The following is a 15,059-nucleotide window of genomic DNA, read 5'->3' on the forward strand; positions in this document are numbered from 1 at the left end:
CTAAAAGATCTAGGTTTACCAAGTAAGAATAATCAGTGCTCAAGTAATATTGGTCTGACCATTGATGGTAACATTTGTTTTGATAAACTTAAGGTGGCAGAAAAATTTAACTCATTTTACACCTCTGTTGCAGATAAACTTGTGAGCAAATTACCAAACTGTGTTAATAATTTTGGTATGAATTTTGTTTTTAATTTTTATTCTTCTAAAGGTGTAAAGCCTGATAGTTTTTCATTTTCAGTTGTTTCTGAAAATAAGGTTTTGAAATACCTAAACAATCTTTGTCCAAATAAGGCGACAGGTTTAGACGGGATTCCCTCACGTTTTGTTAAAGACTCGGCCTCTATTATTGCTGGTCCACTTTCACATGTTATAAACTTGTCAATTATACAAGTACTGTCCCTGATGAACTTAAGTCTGCTCGTGTAGTGCCTTTGTACAAAAAGAATGATAAGACGGATGTTGGGAATTATCGTCCATTTCTATCCTTAGTATTGTATCTAAGATCTTTGAGCGAGTCATTTATGATCAGTTAGAACAGTACCTTGTGCAAAATAGTCTTTTGTATGAATATCAGTCAGGTTTTAGACATGGGTTTTCAACTGATACATGCCTTATTCACCTCACAGATTATATTCGTTTTCAGATGGATAAAGGTCATCTTGTGGGTATGGTTCTTTTAGATCTACTAAAGGCGTTTGATACCGTCAACCACTCAATTCTTTTAATGAAACTAAGAGCATTGGGTCTCACAGAGTCCTCTATCAGATGGTTTTCTTCGTATTTGTCTGATAGACGCCAATTGGTTGAAATATCATGTACTTTGTCTTCTTCTGCCAATATAACATGTGGTGTGCCCCAGGGATCTATATTAGGGCCTCTGCTTTTTCTTATTTATGTGAATGACATGTCAGCTGTTGTAAAAACAAGCTGCTTCTCTATGCTGATGACTCAGCAATTCTTGTGTCTGCCAAAAACAAGTGTGATATTGAAAATCTCTTAAGTCAGGATCTGAATATTGTCAGTCAATGGCTTGTATGTAATAAACTATCTCTTCACCTTGGTAAGACAGAATCTATTTTATTTGGGTCAGTACAAAGGTTAAAAAACATGGTAATCTTGATATAACTGCAATGGTCAAACTATTGAATCCAAATCTTCAGTTAAATATCTTGGTGCAACCATTGATCAAAGTTTGTCATTTGAGTCAGTGGCTAGGTCTGTTATTAAGAAATCCAATGCTCGGTTAAAATTCCTCTACCGTAAAAGTGAATTCCTCACTTTGCACACAAAAAAGCTCTTAGTTACATCACTTGTACAATGTCATTTCGACTATGCCTCTTCTACTTGGTTTAATAGTTTAACACAGGAATTAAAACACAAGTTACAGGTCACACAAAATAAACTTATACGTTTTGTGTTGAATTTAAATCCCATGTCACACATTGGAATTGAGCATTTTCACGTCTTAACTGGTTACCAGTTTCAAGTAGAGTTAATCTAATAACTCTCTGTCATGTCTATAAAATAAATTCTAATATTGCTCCTTCATATTTAAGTGAACACTTTACCCCTATCAATACTGTTCATGATTATCCCACAAGGTTCAGAGCAAAGGCAAATGCCTCCCTTGATGGTACAGGTTTTTCAATGTCAGATAGTAAGAGATATGCTCTCCCAGTGGTCAAAGGTTTTGGGAAAAAAACATTTGCTTATAATGGTTGTTGTTTAGGAACAGCTGCCACAAAATGTTAGGGAGGGCCCAACCATGTATTCATTTAAACGTAAGGTTAAGGAACATTTTTTAAGCTTAATATGATTTTTTAGTTAGATTGAAATTATAGATAGATTTTTGCATTGTGTTTTTTTACTAGTCAATCATTTTTAAGCATAGGATTTTTATACAAACTTATCTTCGGGCATTTTTCTGTGATTATTTTTAACTGTGATAAATTATTTTTTCCTATGTCATACATACTATATCTTAAGGACCACAATGGAAATAAGAGTTATTTTAACTCTTTTTTGTGTAATCCTTAACATATAATGTTGATTACATGGCTATATTAATTCATACATGTTTGTTTATTGTTTGATTGTATGTTTTAATTATAAATCGCCATGTAAATTGTACATTTTATGTTGAAATAAAATCTATCTAAGGCATTTCAAGGGTCTATCTGAATTTTGTTTCTGTGTGTATTCTTAAAAATATGTCTGTGCACGGTCATTTGGGTCCGTTCTAACATGATTAACAAGCAGAATATCTTGATCGCAAACTTCAGCAGAATATTCAAGTTTTCAAAGGTCACAAATCAGGGTTTTAAGGGTAAAATTCCAGGCATTGTCAGTGCGTATATATCAAATAGGTCAGTGCTTGGCCATCTCAGGCCATCCTTGTATATATTGCATGCAAGAATCCGGGTCTTAAACTTAAACTGATTGAGCGGGGTTACATAAGGCGGGGCAACCTTCGTCTCGCCGCTAGGCGCAATTACGATTTGTGCCTTCTACAGAACAAAATGGCAAAAATAAGTAACCATAAATGACAGCAATTTCGCACTATATTTACTGTACTGTTTCTCACACGTTCGAGATCACATTTCAAAAAGCACTGTGTCTTAGCCTATGAAATGCCTTAAAATGATGTATTCCAATTGTCTTTTTGTTAATAACAAGTTCAAGAAGAACTCAAAATCTATGCAAGTCTAGAATTATTCCAGCAAGGATGAAAATTTTACCGAATTAAATTAAATACTGAAAGTGGGAAGGCCCTGATGAAAGAAGTTGCCCAGCCATGTTAGACCATCCTAGCCTTAACTGCTAGCAAAGATTCCGGACTCACGGATTCTGTAAAAATCTTTACCTTGTACTTATATATGTATGTAATCATGTACAATGAATTTAGTTCTTGTAACTATATTTAGTATCCCGATGTTCACCTGTTCAATGTCACATTTCAAATAGCTTAATAACGTTGAAATTGTCAAATCACAAAAAGGTAAATTTCCTTTGTGTTACTACCCCTCAGACGGTCATGCGAAATCTTTTCTTGGATAAATACATTCAAACATTGATGACATTTTACAGAACATTATTGAAGTAGAGAGGGTGCGGAATGAAAATAAATACTGCTATATCGTGATGTTAGTAAATGTAAGTGGTCTAAACAAAATTCCACGTTCTGAGTTTTGGTCCTTATCCGCTTTTATTATGCCCCCCACCCACAATCTCTTCGAAGAAGAAGGGGTACAATGTTTTGCAGATGTCGGTCGGTCGGTCGGTCGGAATGTTGACCAATTTGTTTCCGGATGATAACTGAAGAACGCTTTGGCCTAGGATCATGAAAGTTGACAGGAAGGCTGGTCATCACCAGCAGATAACTCCTATTGATTTTGAGATCTGTATGTCAAAGGTCAAGGTCACAGTGACCCTGAACATGTAAACGGTTTCCGGATGATAACTAAAAAATGCTTAGGTCTAGGATCACGAAATTTGAAAGGGTGGTTGATCATGACCAGGAAATGACTACTACCAGAACTCAAAATCTGTGCAGGTTTATATATATTCTAGCAAGGATGAACATTTTACCGAATTAAATTAAATACTGAAAGCGTGAAGGCCCTGATAAAGGAAGTTGCTCAGTCACGTAAGACCATCCTAGACTTAACCGCAAACAAAGATTCCGGAGTCCCTAACTCTGTAAGAATCTTTACCTTGTACTTACATATGTATGTAATCATGTGTAATGAATTTCGTTCTTGTAACCATATATAGTGCGCCGTTGTTGACCGGTTCAAAGGGACTCCGTGGCCGAACGGTTAAGGTTGTTGACTTCTAATCACTTGCCCCTCACCGATGTGGGTTCAAGCCTCACTCGAGGCGTTGAATTCTTCATGACTGGGAGGAAGCCATCCAAATGGCTTACGGAAGCTCGATGGTTCTACCCGGGTACCCGCTCGTGACAAAATAATGCACGGAGGGGCACCTAGGGTCTACCTTCATCAAAGCTGAAAAGCTGACCTATAATTGTGTCGGTGTTAAACCCAAAATAACAAACAAATCACCAGTTGAATGTCATTTAAAATTGCATAATACCGTGGTAATTGTCAAATCATAAAAAGGCAACTTTCCTTTGTGCTTTAACCCCACAGAGTATCCTGGAAAACCCTATCTTGGATAAATATATTCAAACACTGATGACATTTTACAGAATATAATTGAAGGGAGAGAGAGAGAGTGCGGCTTTGCTATATCGTGATGTAAGTAAGTGTAAGTGGTCTAAGCGAAATTCCACGTTCCAGGTTCAAGTCCATATCCGATTTCATATTCGTACATATGTGTATAATTATGTCAAAGGAATATTGTTTTTATGCCATATTTAATGACCTACATCTACCCGTTTTAGGTCACATTTCAGAAGGCTTAGCTGCCTGGTACAAAATGTGAAATTTAACCGAAGTTAATTGAAAACAGTTACAGAAAGAGAGCCAGCCAGACGATGGTGCTTGATATTTTTATATCTTCATGTAAATGATTCCCTAGTCATTTTGAAGTGTTCTAGCGTTGATTGCAAGAAATATATTTATTTATATCAACTGATAAAATTTGGCAGTATATTGAGTGTACTTCTGCTTCTTCGTTAAATGTCACATTTCAAAGGTCAAACTGTTGTTGCAGATTGTTTTTGCCTACCTTTAATATTACATTTTTTTTTTATTCCTACTTATCACAAGAGACAGGAACACCACGGATTAAATTTTATAACTAAAAAGGGGAGTGCAGGCAGCCTGAGTTTAATATTGTTACATCATGTTGAAAGTAAATCCTTTGTCGTCTGGGATTAAATTATCGTCCATTGCAAACAAATATTCAGAGTTTAAAATTCGAGTCAAAACACGCTACTTTTCTTGCACAAATTATATGATTATGTTCAAGAATGTCGATTTTTTTGGCTGTATTTAAGGTAGTTCTGCACGTTAGGATCGAAATTTGTTCTACAACGTAGAATTTGATTAAACTCTCATTTTTCAAAACTTCGTAATATACTGAGAAAATTCAGCAAATAAAAAAGATAGGGTCGTGTGCTTGTTTTTTGCTAGACTGATTTGAAATAATTCGATCTCACGAAAGTTTTCATAATGGGAGTTTATGGGAAAAACGCAATTTTCTAAACATTTTCGCGAATAGAAATATTTCTACAATGTAGATTTTAATGAAACTTCTCACAGTCACAAATAAAGCTATGGCATATAATATGGTAAAATAAAATGTATAGGCCCGTGTGCTTATTTTTTAGATATTTGGCTACGATTAAAGTGAACCGCCTATTTCACGCTAATTTTAAAACATTATTTTGAATTATTTAACATGTAAGATGTTTCATATTAATATTTCAACTTTAGAAAGATAGTAACGGTGCCATTTTAATACATTTATTCACAGTTTGCCCTTAATTCATAAACTGATTTTCGTTTCCGTACGCCGAATCCAGGCATTATTCTACGTTTTCCGGATAAATGACGTTACGCCATCACTTCCGGTTTTTCAAAAGTGCAGAATTACCTTAATGTCTAACTTTCAAAGCATTAGTGTTGTTGAATAGTGTATATCTCAAGCTACAATGCCATAACTTTCTATGATAATTTTTTACCAATCAGAAGGCCTAGAAGAACCGTGTGCTGGAATAGAAGTGTAGATCTACAAGTATAAATGATATTTAACGGAAGAAAATTGACAAACAAAGTGCGAAGGCTTTGGTTTGGCCAAGTATTGCTATGTCATAATGTAGTTAAGAGCTCGGGTATTTAAGATCTTACGAACATTAGTTCGCAACGAAGTGCAGTGTATGCACATTCAATAACCCTGAGAATACGGCTACTTCGCCTACTCCAGCCATGCCGGTAACCTACACAATACGATGCATCCACATCCTCAATAAAGGATGTTTCAACACCAGCATATATACGAGATCTGAACATGGCATTTCAACGGGTTCGAAATCCGCATACACTACACTATTAAGTGGCTATCAATGTTAAGACCCTGTGTCTCAGTAACTTGTTTCATTTTTATTGTGTAATAGCCACAGAAGACCGCCTAGCAGAAGGTATTTTGCAACCTTTTTCTAAATAATCCCTTAAAGGGAGGTAATTCATATGTAATACAGAAGACGGCCGTAACACACCCCCACTAGGAGGAAGTTATCATATGCATTTGATGACGTAAATTTCATTACGAACTGATAATTCCCACATTCACATGTGGTACTTTAAATCCCACACTAGTTTGTGATATATCCCGGACGAGCCTCCAACTTACGAACAATTGTCCGCAACGGAGTGCAGTGTATGCACATTCCATAACCCCGAGAATACGGCAACTTCGTCTAAGCCAGTAATGCCGGAACCTACAAAATACGATGCATCCACATCCTTAAAAAATAGAGTGTTTCAGCACCGCATATATACGAGACCTGAACATGGCTGACATTTCAACGGGTTCGAAATCCGCATACACTACACTATTAAGTGGCTATCAATGTTGAGACCCTGTGTCTCAATTACTTGTTTCAATTTCATTGTGTAATAGCCACAGACGACCGCCTAGCAGAAGGTATTTTGCAACCTTTTTCTAAAAAAATCCCTTAAAGGGAGGTAATTCATATGAAATACAGAAGACGGTCGTAACAAATAACATACTGCCGTTGATTGAAGGAAATAATACATGTAGATCTATGTCCGAATTCGGGTCAAAGCTGATCTTTGAACGTATGGATATCATCATAAATGCTTAGCCTATTGCTGCTACCCCATTCAATGTGTCATTTCAAAAGTCTGAGATATATATTATTTCTTAAGTTATTTGTAAGGGGTATGATTAACAAATTCTTTCTAAACTGTAAAAAAATGCAAAGAAAAAGACAAAGCTGGAAGTTGAAACACTATCTACATTACGATTTAGTTATCTTTTATACATTCTACCCCTATTGACTCTCTTAAAACAACGGAGTGGCCAAAAATAATTACTTTAAAAAAATCTAACCACAAGTTGAACTATTTATGGTTGAGGGTCAGCTGGCTATTTTGGCACTATATATATTGAGTGTATTGCTACTCCGTCGTTGAATTTCATAAGGTGAGTTTTATCGCAAGAATATTTAGAAAAAGTAACGGTTTTACAGTCAGATCGAAATTTCACGTGTCGTATCGTTCGTGTACTATCAGAGCAAGGATGTCGAAACAAATATGTTAGATCATACGGGATGTATGAATACATAAAATGTCGTATGTGAATTAAAGCCATAGAGAGTACAGATTTGGATTTGGGAGCAAATAGAGTAAGTATACTAAATATTTGAAAATTGAGATTACTAGTTTTGTTAGGGTCTGTTTTGTATTAGAACAGAAATGTACAGTAACAAAGGATCTCATAAAAGACGTTGATTTTTACAGCAAACGCATGAGTTACTTTAAATAAAAGAGACATATATACCATACGTATGCTTTGAAATTCTTTCCTGCGTAACTTTAAGTATTTAGAGACTATCCCCATTTTATAAATCCGCAGCCCGTTTTCCACAGTCCGAAAATAGAAAAAAATCCTATGAATTAGGTCCCTTTGATACTTCTCCTCTAGACGACAGAGTTGTATTTCTTCTAATCACATATTTTTCTTTAATATCAAAATATCAAGTGCTTATAACTAATATGCAAGTTTAGCATAATATACATACTGTTGTTGAAGAAATATATGTACATTTGAATGTATTTCATAAAAATTTAAAACTTCTTTTTCATGTTTTGAAAACAGGTAATGTGTTCATTTAATGCAGTTACAGCCTCTAACTCGAGTATGCTTGAGTCCTGGTAGTCATCACTGCTTAAACAGCCACCTAGCAAGTGTAGTTAACAGTAAGTACGAGAAGTCCAACTTTTGATGCATGTTACGTTATCAGTGGGGCGTAACAATGCTCATCTTCACGCTGACTTATTAATTCATCGTAGTTGGTGTCTACGTAATCATGAACCGCTACAGAGACGATACGACCACTCTTTAACGGTTCGTTTACGTATTCGTTGTCAGCATTTACTACATTCGAACTTTCACCATTACTCTGTAACCACTCGCTTACATGTTCGTAAGCATTTGCTGCAGTACTTCTTGGGAAACCACTATGTAACAACTCACTTAAGTGGTAATTGTCAGTATTTGCTGCAGCAGGACGTGGGAGGTCACTCTCTAAGGACGCATTTAAGTAGTCATTATCATTTTCCACTGTACGGTTAGGAAAGCTATTCTTTAAACTCCTGTAAAGACTATTCTTGACATTAGTATCCTGTTGTAACCGCATCTTTCTGAAATTTATTGATAGGAATTACAATTATCAATACATTGTCTCTAGAAAATTCTTACTTCCAAGTTATAAAACATTTTAAAGGTATAATACTGTTAAACGTATGATCCGAAATACGACCAAAGCATAATTGGTTTTCAGGAATCACTGCCAACTTTAGGCTATCTAAGATGCATTGATCCAGAATGACCCAGAATAAAAGAATTACAGTGAAAGAACTCAGTTGAACTTCTTTGTTTGCGATGTCAACGAAAGTCGGTCATCGTTTTAGAAGATTTTCCATAATGTTGGAATATGTCGTTGAAAAGGTAACATGAGGAATTTACACGAGATTGTGGAATATGTTGTTTAAAAGGTGAATTACACTGACCAAATGCCTAAAGCTCCTCACCCAATTTCGATAGTTTTGTCATATCGTCCATATTTTGGTATTTCATTTATTCATTTTTCTTTGTGACTTTATGAGAGGTTAAAATAATTTGATATACACATGGCACAAATGTCTCATTAACAAAATTGTTTTCTACACGTGCACTATTTGTAGCGATTTTATGTTGGCATTTATATCTATTCAACTAAATATGCACTGTATATTAATACCTTAACTTAACATTTTTTTTGAAGTCGCTTGTTGAGGCTTGGCACGAGTGATTCTGACTTTGGGACCAGTGTAGAATATGATCAGACTGCATGGATGTGTAGGCAGTTCATAATCTGCACTGTTCGCTATTCAGTCAGTATCTTTCTGGTAAGCACCCCTTTTATCAGTTAATTGTACTGTCTACATTGAATGATGGACAAGTTCATTATAGAAGAAGGGTTAAGATGTCTATGTATAATTTATTCTTTAACTGGAAACACCAATACAGTTATCTCATGTCTACTAAACCTTTGCACCACCACCAAAAATTGGTGATAAGGAACAGAGCTGTGGTCATTTCCGTGGTGCAGCTATCACCAGTTTCAAAAAATACACGATGACATTCTGTCCTATATATTAACTGTTGAAATTTGTTTAAAAATTCGATGATTTGATGCATAGACACGCTAAAAGAACATTATCGCGCATGCAAATTGTCTAAATATGTACGATACTTACGCAGGCAAACATTAGCAGCAATGAAATCTCTCTTAAAAGAAATATGCCGGTATTTTTTAAAATAACTTTAAGACATTTAATTTAAAAGGTGAAATGATAATCCATGTAACCATACTTTATTTCTCATTGACAAACTACTTAGTTGTAGTCAGACGTTCGATCTAACCTTAGCCGTCCGCCGCAGCGCCACCACTGTATAGCGTCATCACTAGTGCACCACTACTTTTAAAAATGCTGGTGTATTTCTTTTACGGGAGAGCTTATACATACAAGCGTATGTCTGTGTAGATAGCATACACAGTCAGACCATTTGTATACGCGATAATGTTCATATAGTATGTCTATGCATCTAAATTTATTTGGTATGCATACAAATGTCAAAACTTACAAACGTTGGAATCAGGAGGGGAAAAAACTCTTGACACCACAGTTTAGATAATATCTTACCTAAATTACAGTCAACTTACAGTAAAATCATTTCTATGCGGCACTACATTCTCCTATTTTTTAAATAAGTTATATCAACGAAAATGTAACGTAAAATAAAAATTGTACTCAACCGTTTACATTTTGAAACCGGTGATACTTGCACCACGGAAATGTCGATAGACTTTTTCCTTACCACTACTTTTTGGTGGTGGCGCTAGGGTTTAGTAACTGTGTTTCTATAGGTACACGTTTTGGATAACATAAAAACTCTGTAAAGTAAGGAAATGAAATAATTAAATATTTAAAACAAAACCTCCTAATCAATACGATGGCTCCTGCAACAACTGAAACAATACCTATGATACCTGCTAGAATCGATGTGAAAATTTCTGCTGGAAAACAAAGTGTCCAATCTGAAAAAAGAAACAACAACACTAACATAACTATAATAAATGTTACTTAAGGCTAATCTTTTATTATCAAACTGTACTGTTGATATACTGATACTCTCAACATGTCTAATTTTACCACGATTTGCTTTAAAATATCATATTCGTTTTCTAATGTAAGTAGTTCAAAACATACAAAGTGATTGATTTTACCTATTTGTCACCAAAACTAGTTTTTAGATATGTACCATTCATTTGAAACATAAAGAAACAATAGCCAATTATATTTTTCATCTGTATCATGATCAACCTGTTCAGTAGACGTACTTGTAATTTCAGATGATTTTTTCATGTAATTGTTCGGTGTCGTAGACCGATATATTGTCTGTACAGGTGCTATTGTTGTCTGTGCAGCTGCTAATGTTGTCTGTCCAGCTGCTATCGTTCTCTGTTTAGCTGCTATTGTTGTCTGTACAGCTGCTATTCTTGTCTGTACAGCTGCTGTAAATGCACATGTTTATAAACAATATGAAATAAGTGTAACAACGATGGCATTAATCGAACTGACTATTTTGGGGTTTGCCTTGCACTTCATACTTTTCAAAATATTTCTCAAAACATCAAACCTTAGTTGTTTCTATTTATTGCAATTTCCGATTATGAACAGAATTTCTTGGGTACACAAGACTTAATTAGTGTGGTACAAACACACTCTTACAGTTATTACCCACAATATGTGATGCCGATACCTGATCTCAATAACGTTGGATATTATGTCTCTCCTAGTGATATCACTTAGTGCAATAGAACCATTGATTATAAGAAACTATGTTTAAATAACGACTGTTTGACTGTTTTGGTTTTTTATTGGGAAATGGAAATGCCAACAAAGCACGCAAAACTAAAATTTCTATTTCCATTCTACATATATATAACACGTTCGAATTGCATCAGAAAAGGATACTAATCTAGAATCCATTTAGGCGTAAATGGACTGAGAAAACCGGAATAGCCAATAGTAGGCCATTTTGCGAAACGTTTTTTAAATCGACAAGACAATACACTGTCTCTATAAAGGAAAATCTTAAAAGCGTTAGAACGGATATTGAGTCACTGTGGCAACAATATAAATACAATGTATAGCTACTTTCCTGCTTTTGTTCGTTGAAAATGACCTTAGGTTATTCATAGAAGGAAGTTAAAAGATATAAAGTATATAATAGCCCATTAGTAATGAAAAGTATGTTGTTTTAAACTACAAGTATATTGTTTAAATGAGTAATTCCGTAACGTATTTGTCTTTATGGCTGTGTACATTCATGTGTCATGTATTCGTCATGAACATTTGCTAGACATGCATTTCCTTCTCGTCTTGCAAAAACATATACGGACGAAAACACGTCATATGTAACACATAGCTCTCGTATACCATAAAATTATGTTAAAGCCTACGTCCTCTGCTGTTCATTTTAGTCTAATTAATACTTTAAACCATCCACTAGGGGCTGGTTTTCTTACAGGAAACGACTTTTAGTATGTAAACATGACAATGCTAATTCAGAAATTTGAATATTTGTATCCTACCCATACTGGATAATGGAAAAATCCTTTATAACATATGATCAAAACACGTTAAATGTAAAGTGATCATACGTCGCAATGTAAAGATATAACATCAGGGAAATGCCATCAAATCTCCTGACTCTAGACTAATTGTGGATTTTTTAAGTTAAAGCTGTTTAGTAGAAATAATGATTTTTTTCTGTTGCTGTCACGTCAGGGGTCAGTGATTTCTGATTGAGCTGTTGGCTGTTTATTTTAAATACTCATTTTTTGAAACAATTAAAATTGTTTGCATATACGTCTTTTCATAATCGCTGTTTTTGAAAGAAAACTGCTGTTTAATGATAGAGCGAGAAAGTATTCCTGTTTCAGTGTAGATCTTAACCGTTTAATTATTTCAAATCCTATGACAGTAAAGTTGGTAGGCAGTTGGTAGTTGGTAGTTGAACATTCGAATAACCAACTACGTACTAGTTGCCAGTTGGTTATTCAAAATGTATAAGCAAGTCTGATTACCTTTTAAAACATAATGATGAAAAATCATTCTTATCCATGTTTTGTTCTTTAATATTAATCTTCATTTCTTAAAATGCATTCAGCAGTCTCAAAAGTACATTGAGAGCCAGTTGCCAATTCGCGATATGTTTCAGAAAAGCTTCTTTATTTTCAGTCACAAATGGATAAAATCATTTAATATGACATTTTATATGGTCTTTCATATCAATATCCGACACTTTCAACGTAAAGATCAGTCGTGGAAACACTCAGGAGAGCCAGTTGCCAATTCGCGTGTGAATAACCAACTGCCTACTGGTAGGCAGTTAGTTATTCGACATTTTACATACAGTCAGTCTTTTGGTAGAACATGATAAAAAATTTATTCTAACCCTTGTTTTGTTCTTTAATGATAATATTTATTCCTTTAAATGCATTCAGCAGTTTATTCTAACCCTTGTTTTGTTCTTTAATGATAATATTTATTCCTTTAAATGCATTCAGCAGTCTCAAAAGCACCAGGAGAGCCAGTTGGCAATTCGCGATATGTTTCAGAAAAGCCGATTTTTCAGACACATATAAAAAAATAATTCAATTTTACATATATTTCGTTCTTTTGTATCAATACCCGACACTTTCAACGTATAGGTCAGTCTTGGAAACAATTAAGAGAGCCAGTTGCCAATTCGCGTGCGAATAACCAACTGCCTACTGGTAGGCAGTTGGTTATTCAAACATTTTACAGACAGTCAAAGTTTTTGTCGAAAATGATAAAAAAAAATCAATCTAGTCCTTGTTTCGTTCTTTAATGTTAATATTTATTCCTTTAAATGCATTCAACAGTCTCAAAATGCACCAGGAGAGCCAGTTGCCAGTTCGCGATATGTTTCAGAAAAGTCTATTTTTCAGACACATATGCATAAAATAATTCGATTTTACAGATAGTTTGTTCTTTCATATCAATATCAGACACTTCCAACGTATAGGTCAGTCTTGGAAACACTCAGGAGAGCCAGTTGCCAATTCGCGTGCTAATAACCAACTGCCTACTGGTAGGCAGTTGGTTATTCGACATTTTACTGACAATCATAGTTTTGGTAGAACATGATAAAAAATTCATTTACTGGTAGGCAGTTGATTATTCAGCATTTTACGGACAGTAACAGTTTTGGTCGAAAATGATAAAAAAATCAATCTAGTCCTTGTTTCGTTCTTTAATGTTAATATTTATTCCTTTTAATGCATTCAAGAGTCTCAAAATGCACCAGGAGAGCCAGTTGCCAATTTGCGATATGTTTCAGAAAAACCGATTTTCAGACACATATGAATAAAATAATTCAATTTTATATATATTTTGTTCTTTCATATCAATATCCGACACTGTGAACGTATAGGTCAGTCTTGGAAACACTCAGGAGAGCCAGTTGCCAGTAGGCAGTTGGTAGAACATGATAAAAAAATTCATTCTAACCCTTGTTTTGTTGTTTTATGTTAGTATTGATTCTTTCAAATGCATTCAACAGTCGCAAAACGCACCAGGACAACATTCAAGAGAGCCAGTTGCCAATTCGCGTGCGAATAACCAACTGCCTACTGGTAGGCAGTTGGTTATACGACATTTTACTGACAGTCATTGTTTTGGTAGAACATGATAAAATATTCATTCTAACCCTTGTTTTGTTGTTGTTTTATGTTAGTATTTATTCTTTTAAATGCATTGAACAGTCTCAAATGCACCAGGAGGGCCAGTTGCCAATTTGCGATATGTTTCAGAAAACCTTTTTTCTCAGACACATATGAATAAGATAATTCAATTTTACATACATTTTGTTCTTTTGTATCATTACCCGACACTTTCATCGTATAGGTCAGTCTTGGAAACAATCAGGAGAGCCAGTTGCCAATTCGCGTGCGAATAACCAACTGCCTACTGGTAGGCAGTTGGTTATTCAACATTTCACAGACAGTCATAGTTTTGGTAGAACATGATAAAAAAAATCAGTCTAGTCCTTGTTTCGTTCTTTAATGTTAATATGTATTCCTTTAAATGCATTCAACAGTCTCAAAATGCACCAGGAGAGCCAGTTGCCTATTCGCGATATGTTTAAGAAAAGCCGATTTTTCAGACACATGAATAAAATAATTCAAATTTACATATATTTTGTTCTTTCGTATCAATATCCGACACTTTCAACGTATAGATCCGTCTTGGAAACAATCAGGAGAGCCAGTTGCCAATTCGCGTGCGAATAACCAACTGCCTACTGGTAGGCAGTTGGTTATTCAACATTTTACAGACAGTCATAGTTTGGTAGAACATGATAAAAAAAATCAGTCTAGTCCTTGTTTCGTTCTTTAATGTTAATATGTATTCTTTTAAATGCATTCAACAGTCTCAAAATGCACCAGGAGAGCGAGTTGCCAATTCGCGATATGTTTCAGAAAAGCCTTTTTTTCAGACACATATGAATAAAATAATTCAATTTTACATATATTTTGTTCTTTTGTATCATTACCCAACACTTTCAACGTATAGGTCAGTCTTGGAAACAATCAGGAGAGCCAGTTGCCAATTCGCGTGCGAATAACCAGCTGCCTACTGGTAGGCAGTTGGTTATTCAACATTTTACAGACAGTCATAGTTTTGGTAGAACATGATAAAAAAAAAGCAGTCTAGTCCTTGTTTCGTTCTTTAATGTTAATATGTATTCCTTTAAATGCATTCAAC

The 15,059-nt window shown here is 34.8% G+C and overlaps 1 protein-coding gene across 1 annotated transcript; it reads right to left on the reverse strand.

Moving 5' to 3' along the window:
* Nucleotides 1-7,412: 7,412 nt before the first annotated feature.
* Nucleotides 7,413-11,861, reverse strand: LOC128551021 (uncharacterized). Its single transcript, XM_053531283.1, has 4 exons — nucleotides 11,858-11,861; nucleotides 10,601-10,774; nucleotides 10,198-10,297; nucleotides 7,413-8,357 (listed from the first exon to the last, which is right to left on the reverse strand). Exons 1-4 carry the CDS (start codon nucleotides 11,859-11,861, stop codon nucleotides 7,946-7,948), a joined length of 690 nt encoding a protein of 229 aa, XP_053387258.1. The 3' UTR covers nucleotides 7,413-7,945.
* Nucleotides 11,862-15,059: the final 3,198 nt, after the last annotated feature.

The sequence above is a fragment of the Mercenaria mercenaria genome, chromosome 19 (genome assembly GCF_021730395.1).
Source record: "Mercenaria mercenaria strain notata chromosome 19, MADL_Memer_1, whole genome shotgun sequence".
NCBI classification, from domain to species: domain Eukaryota; kingdom Metazoa; phylum Mollusca; class Bivalvia; order Venerida; family Veneridae; genus Mercenaria; species Mercenaria mercenaria.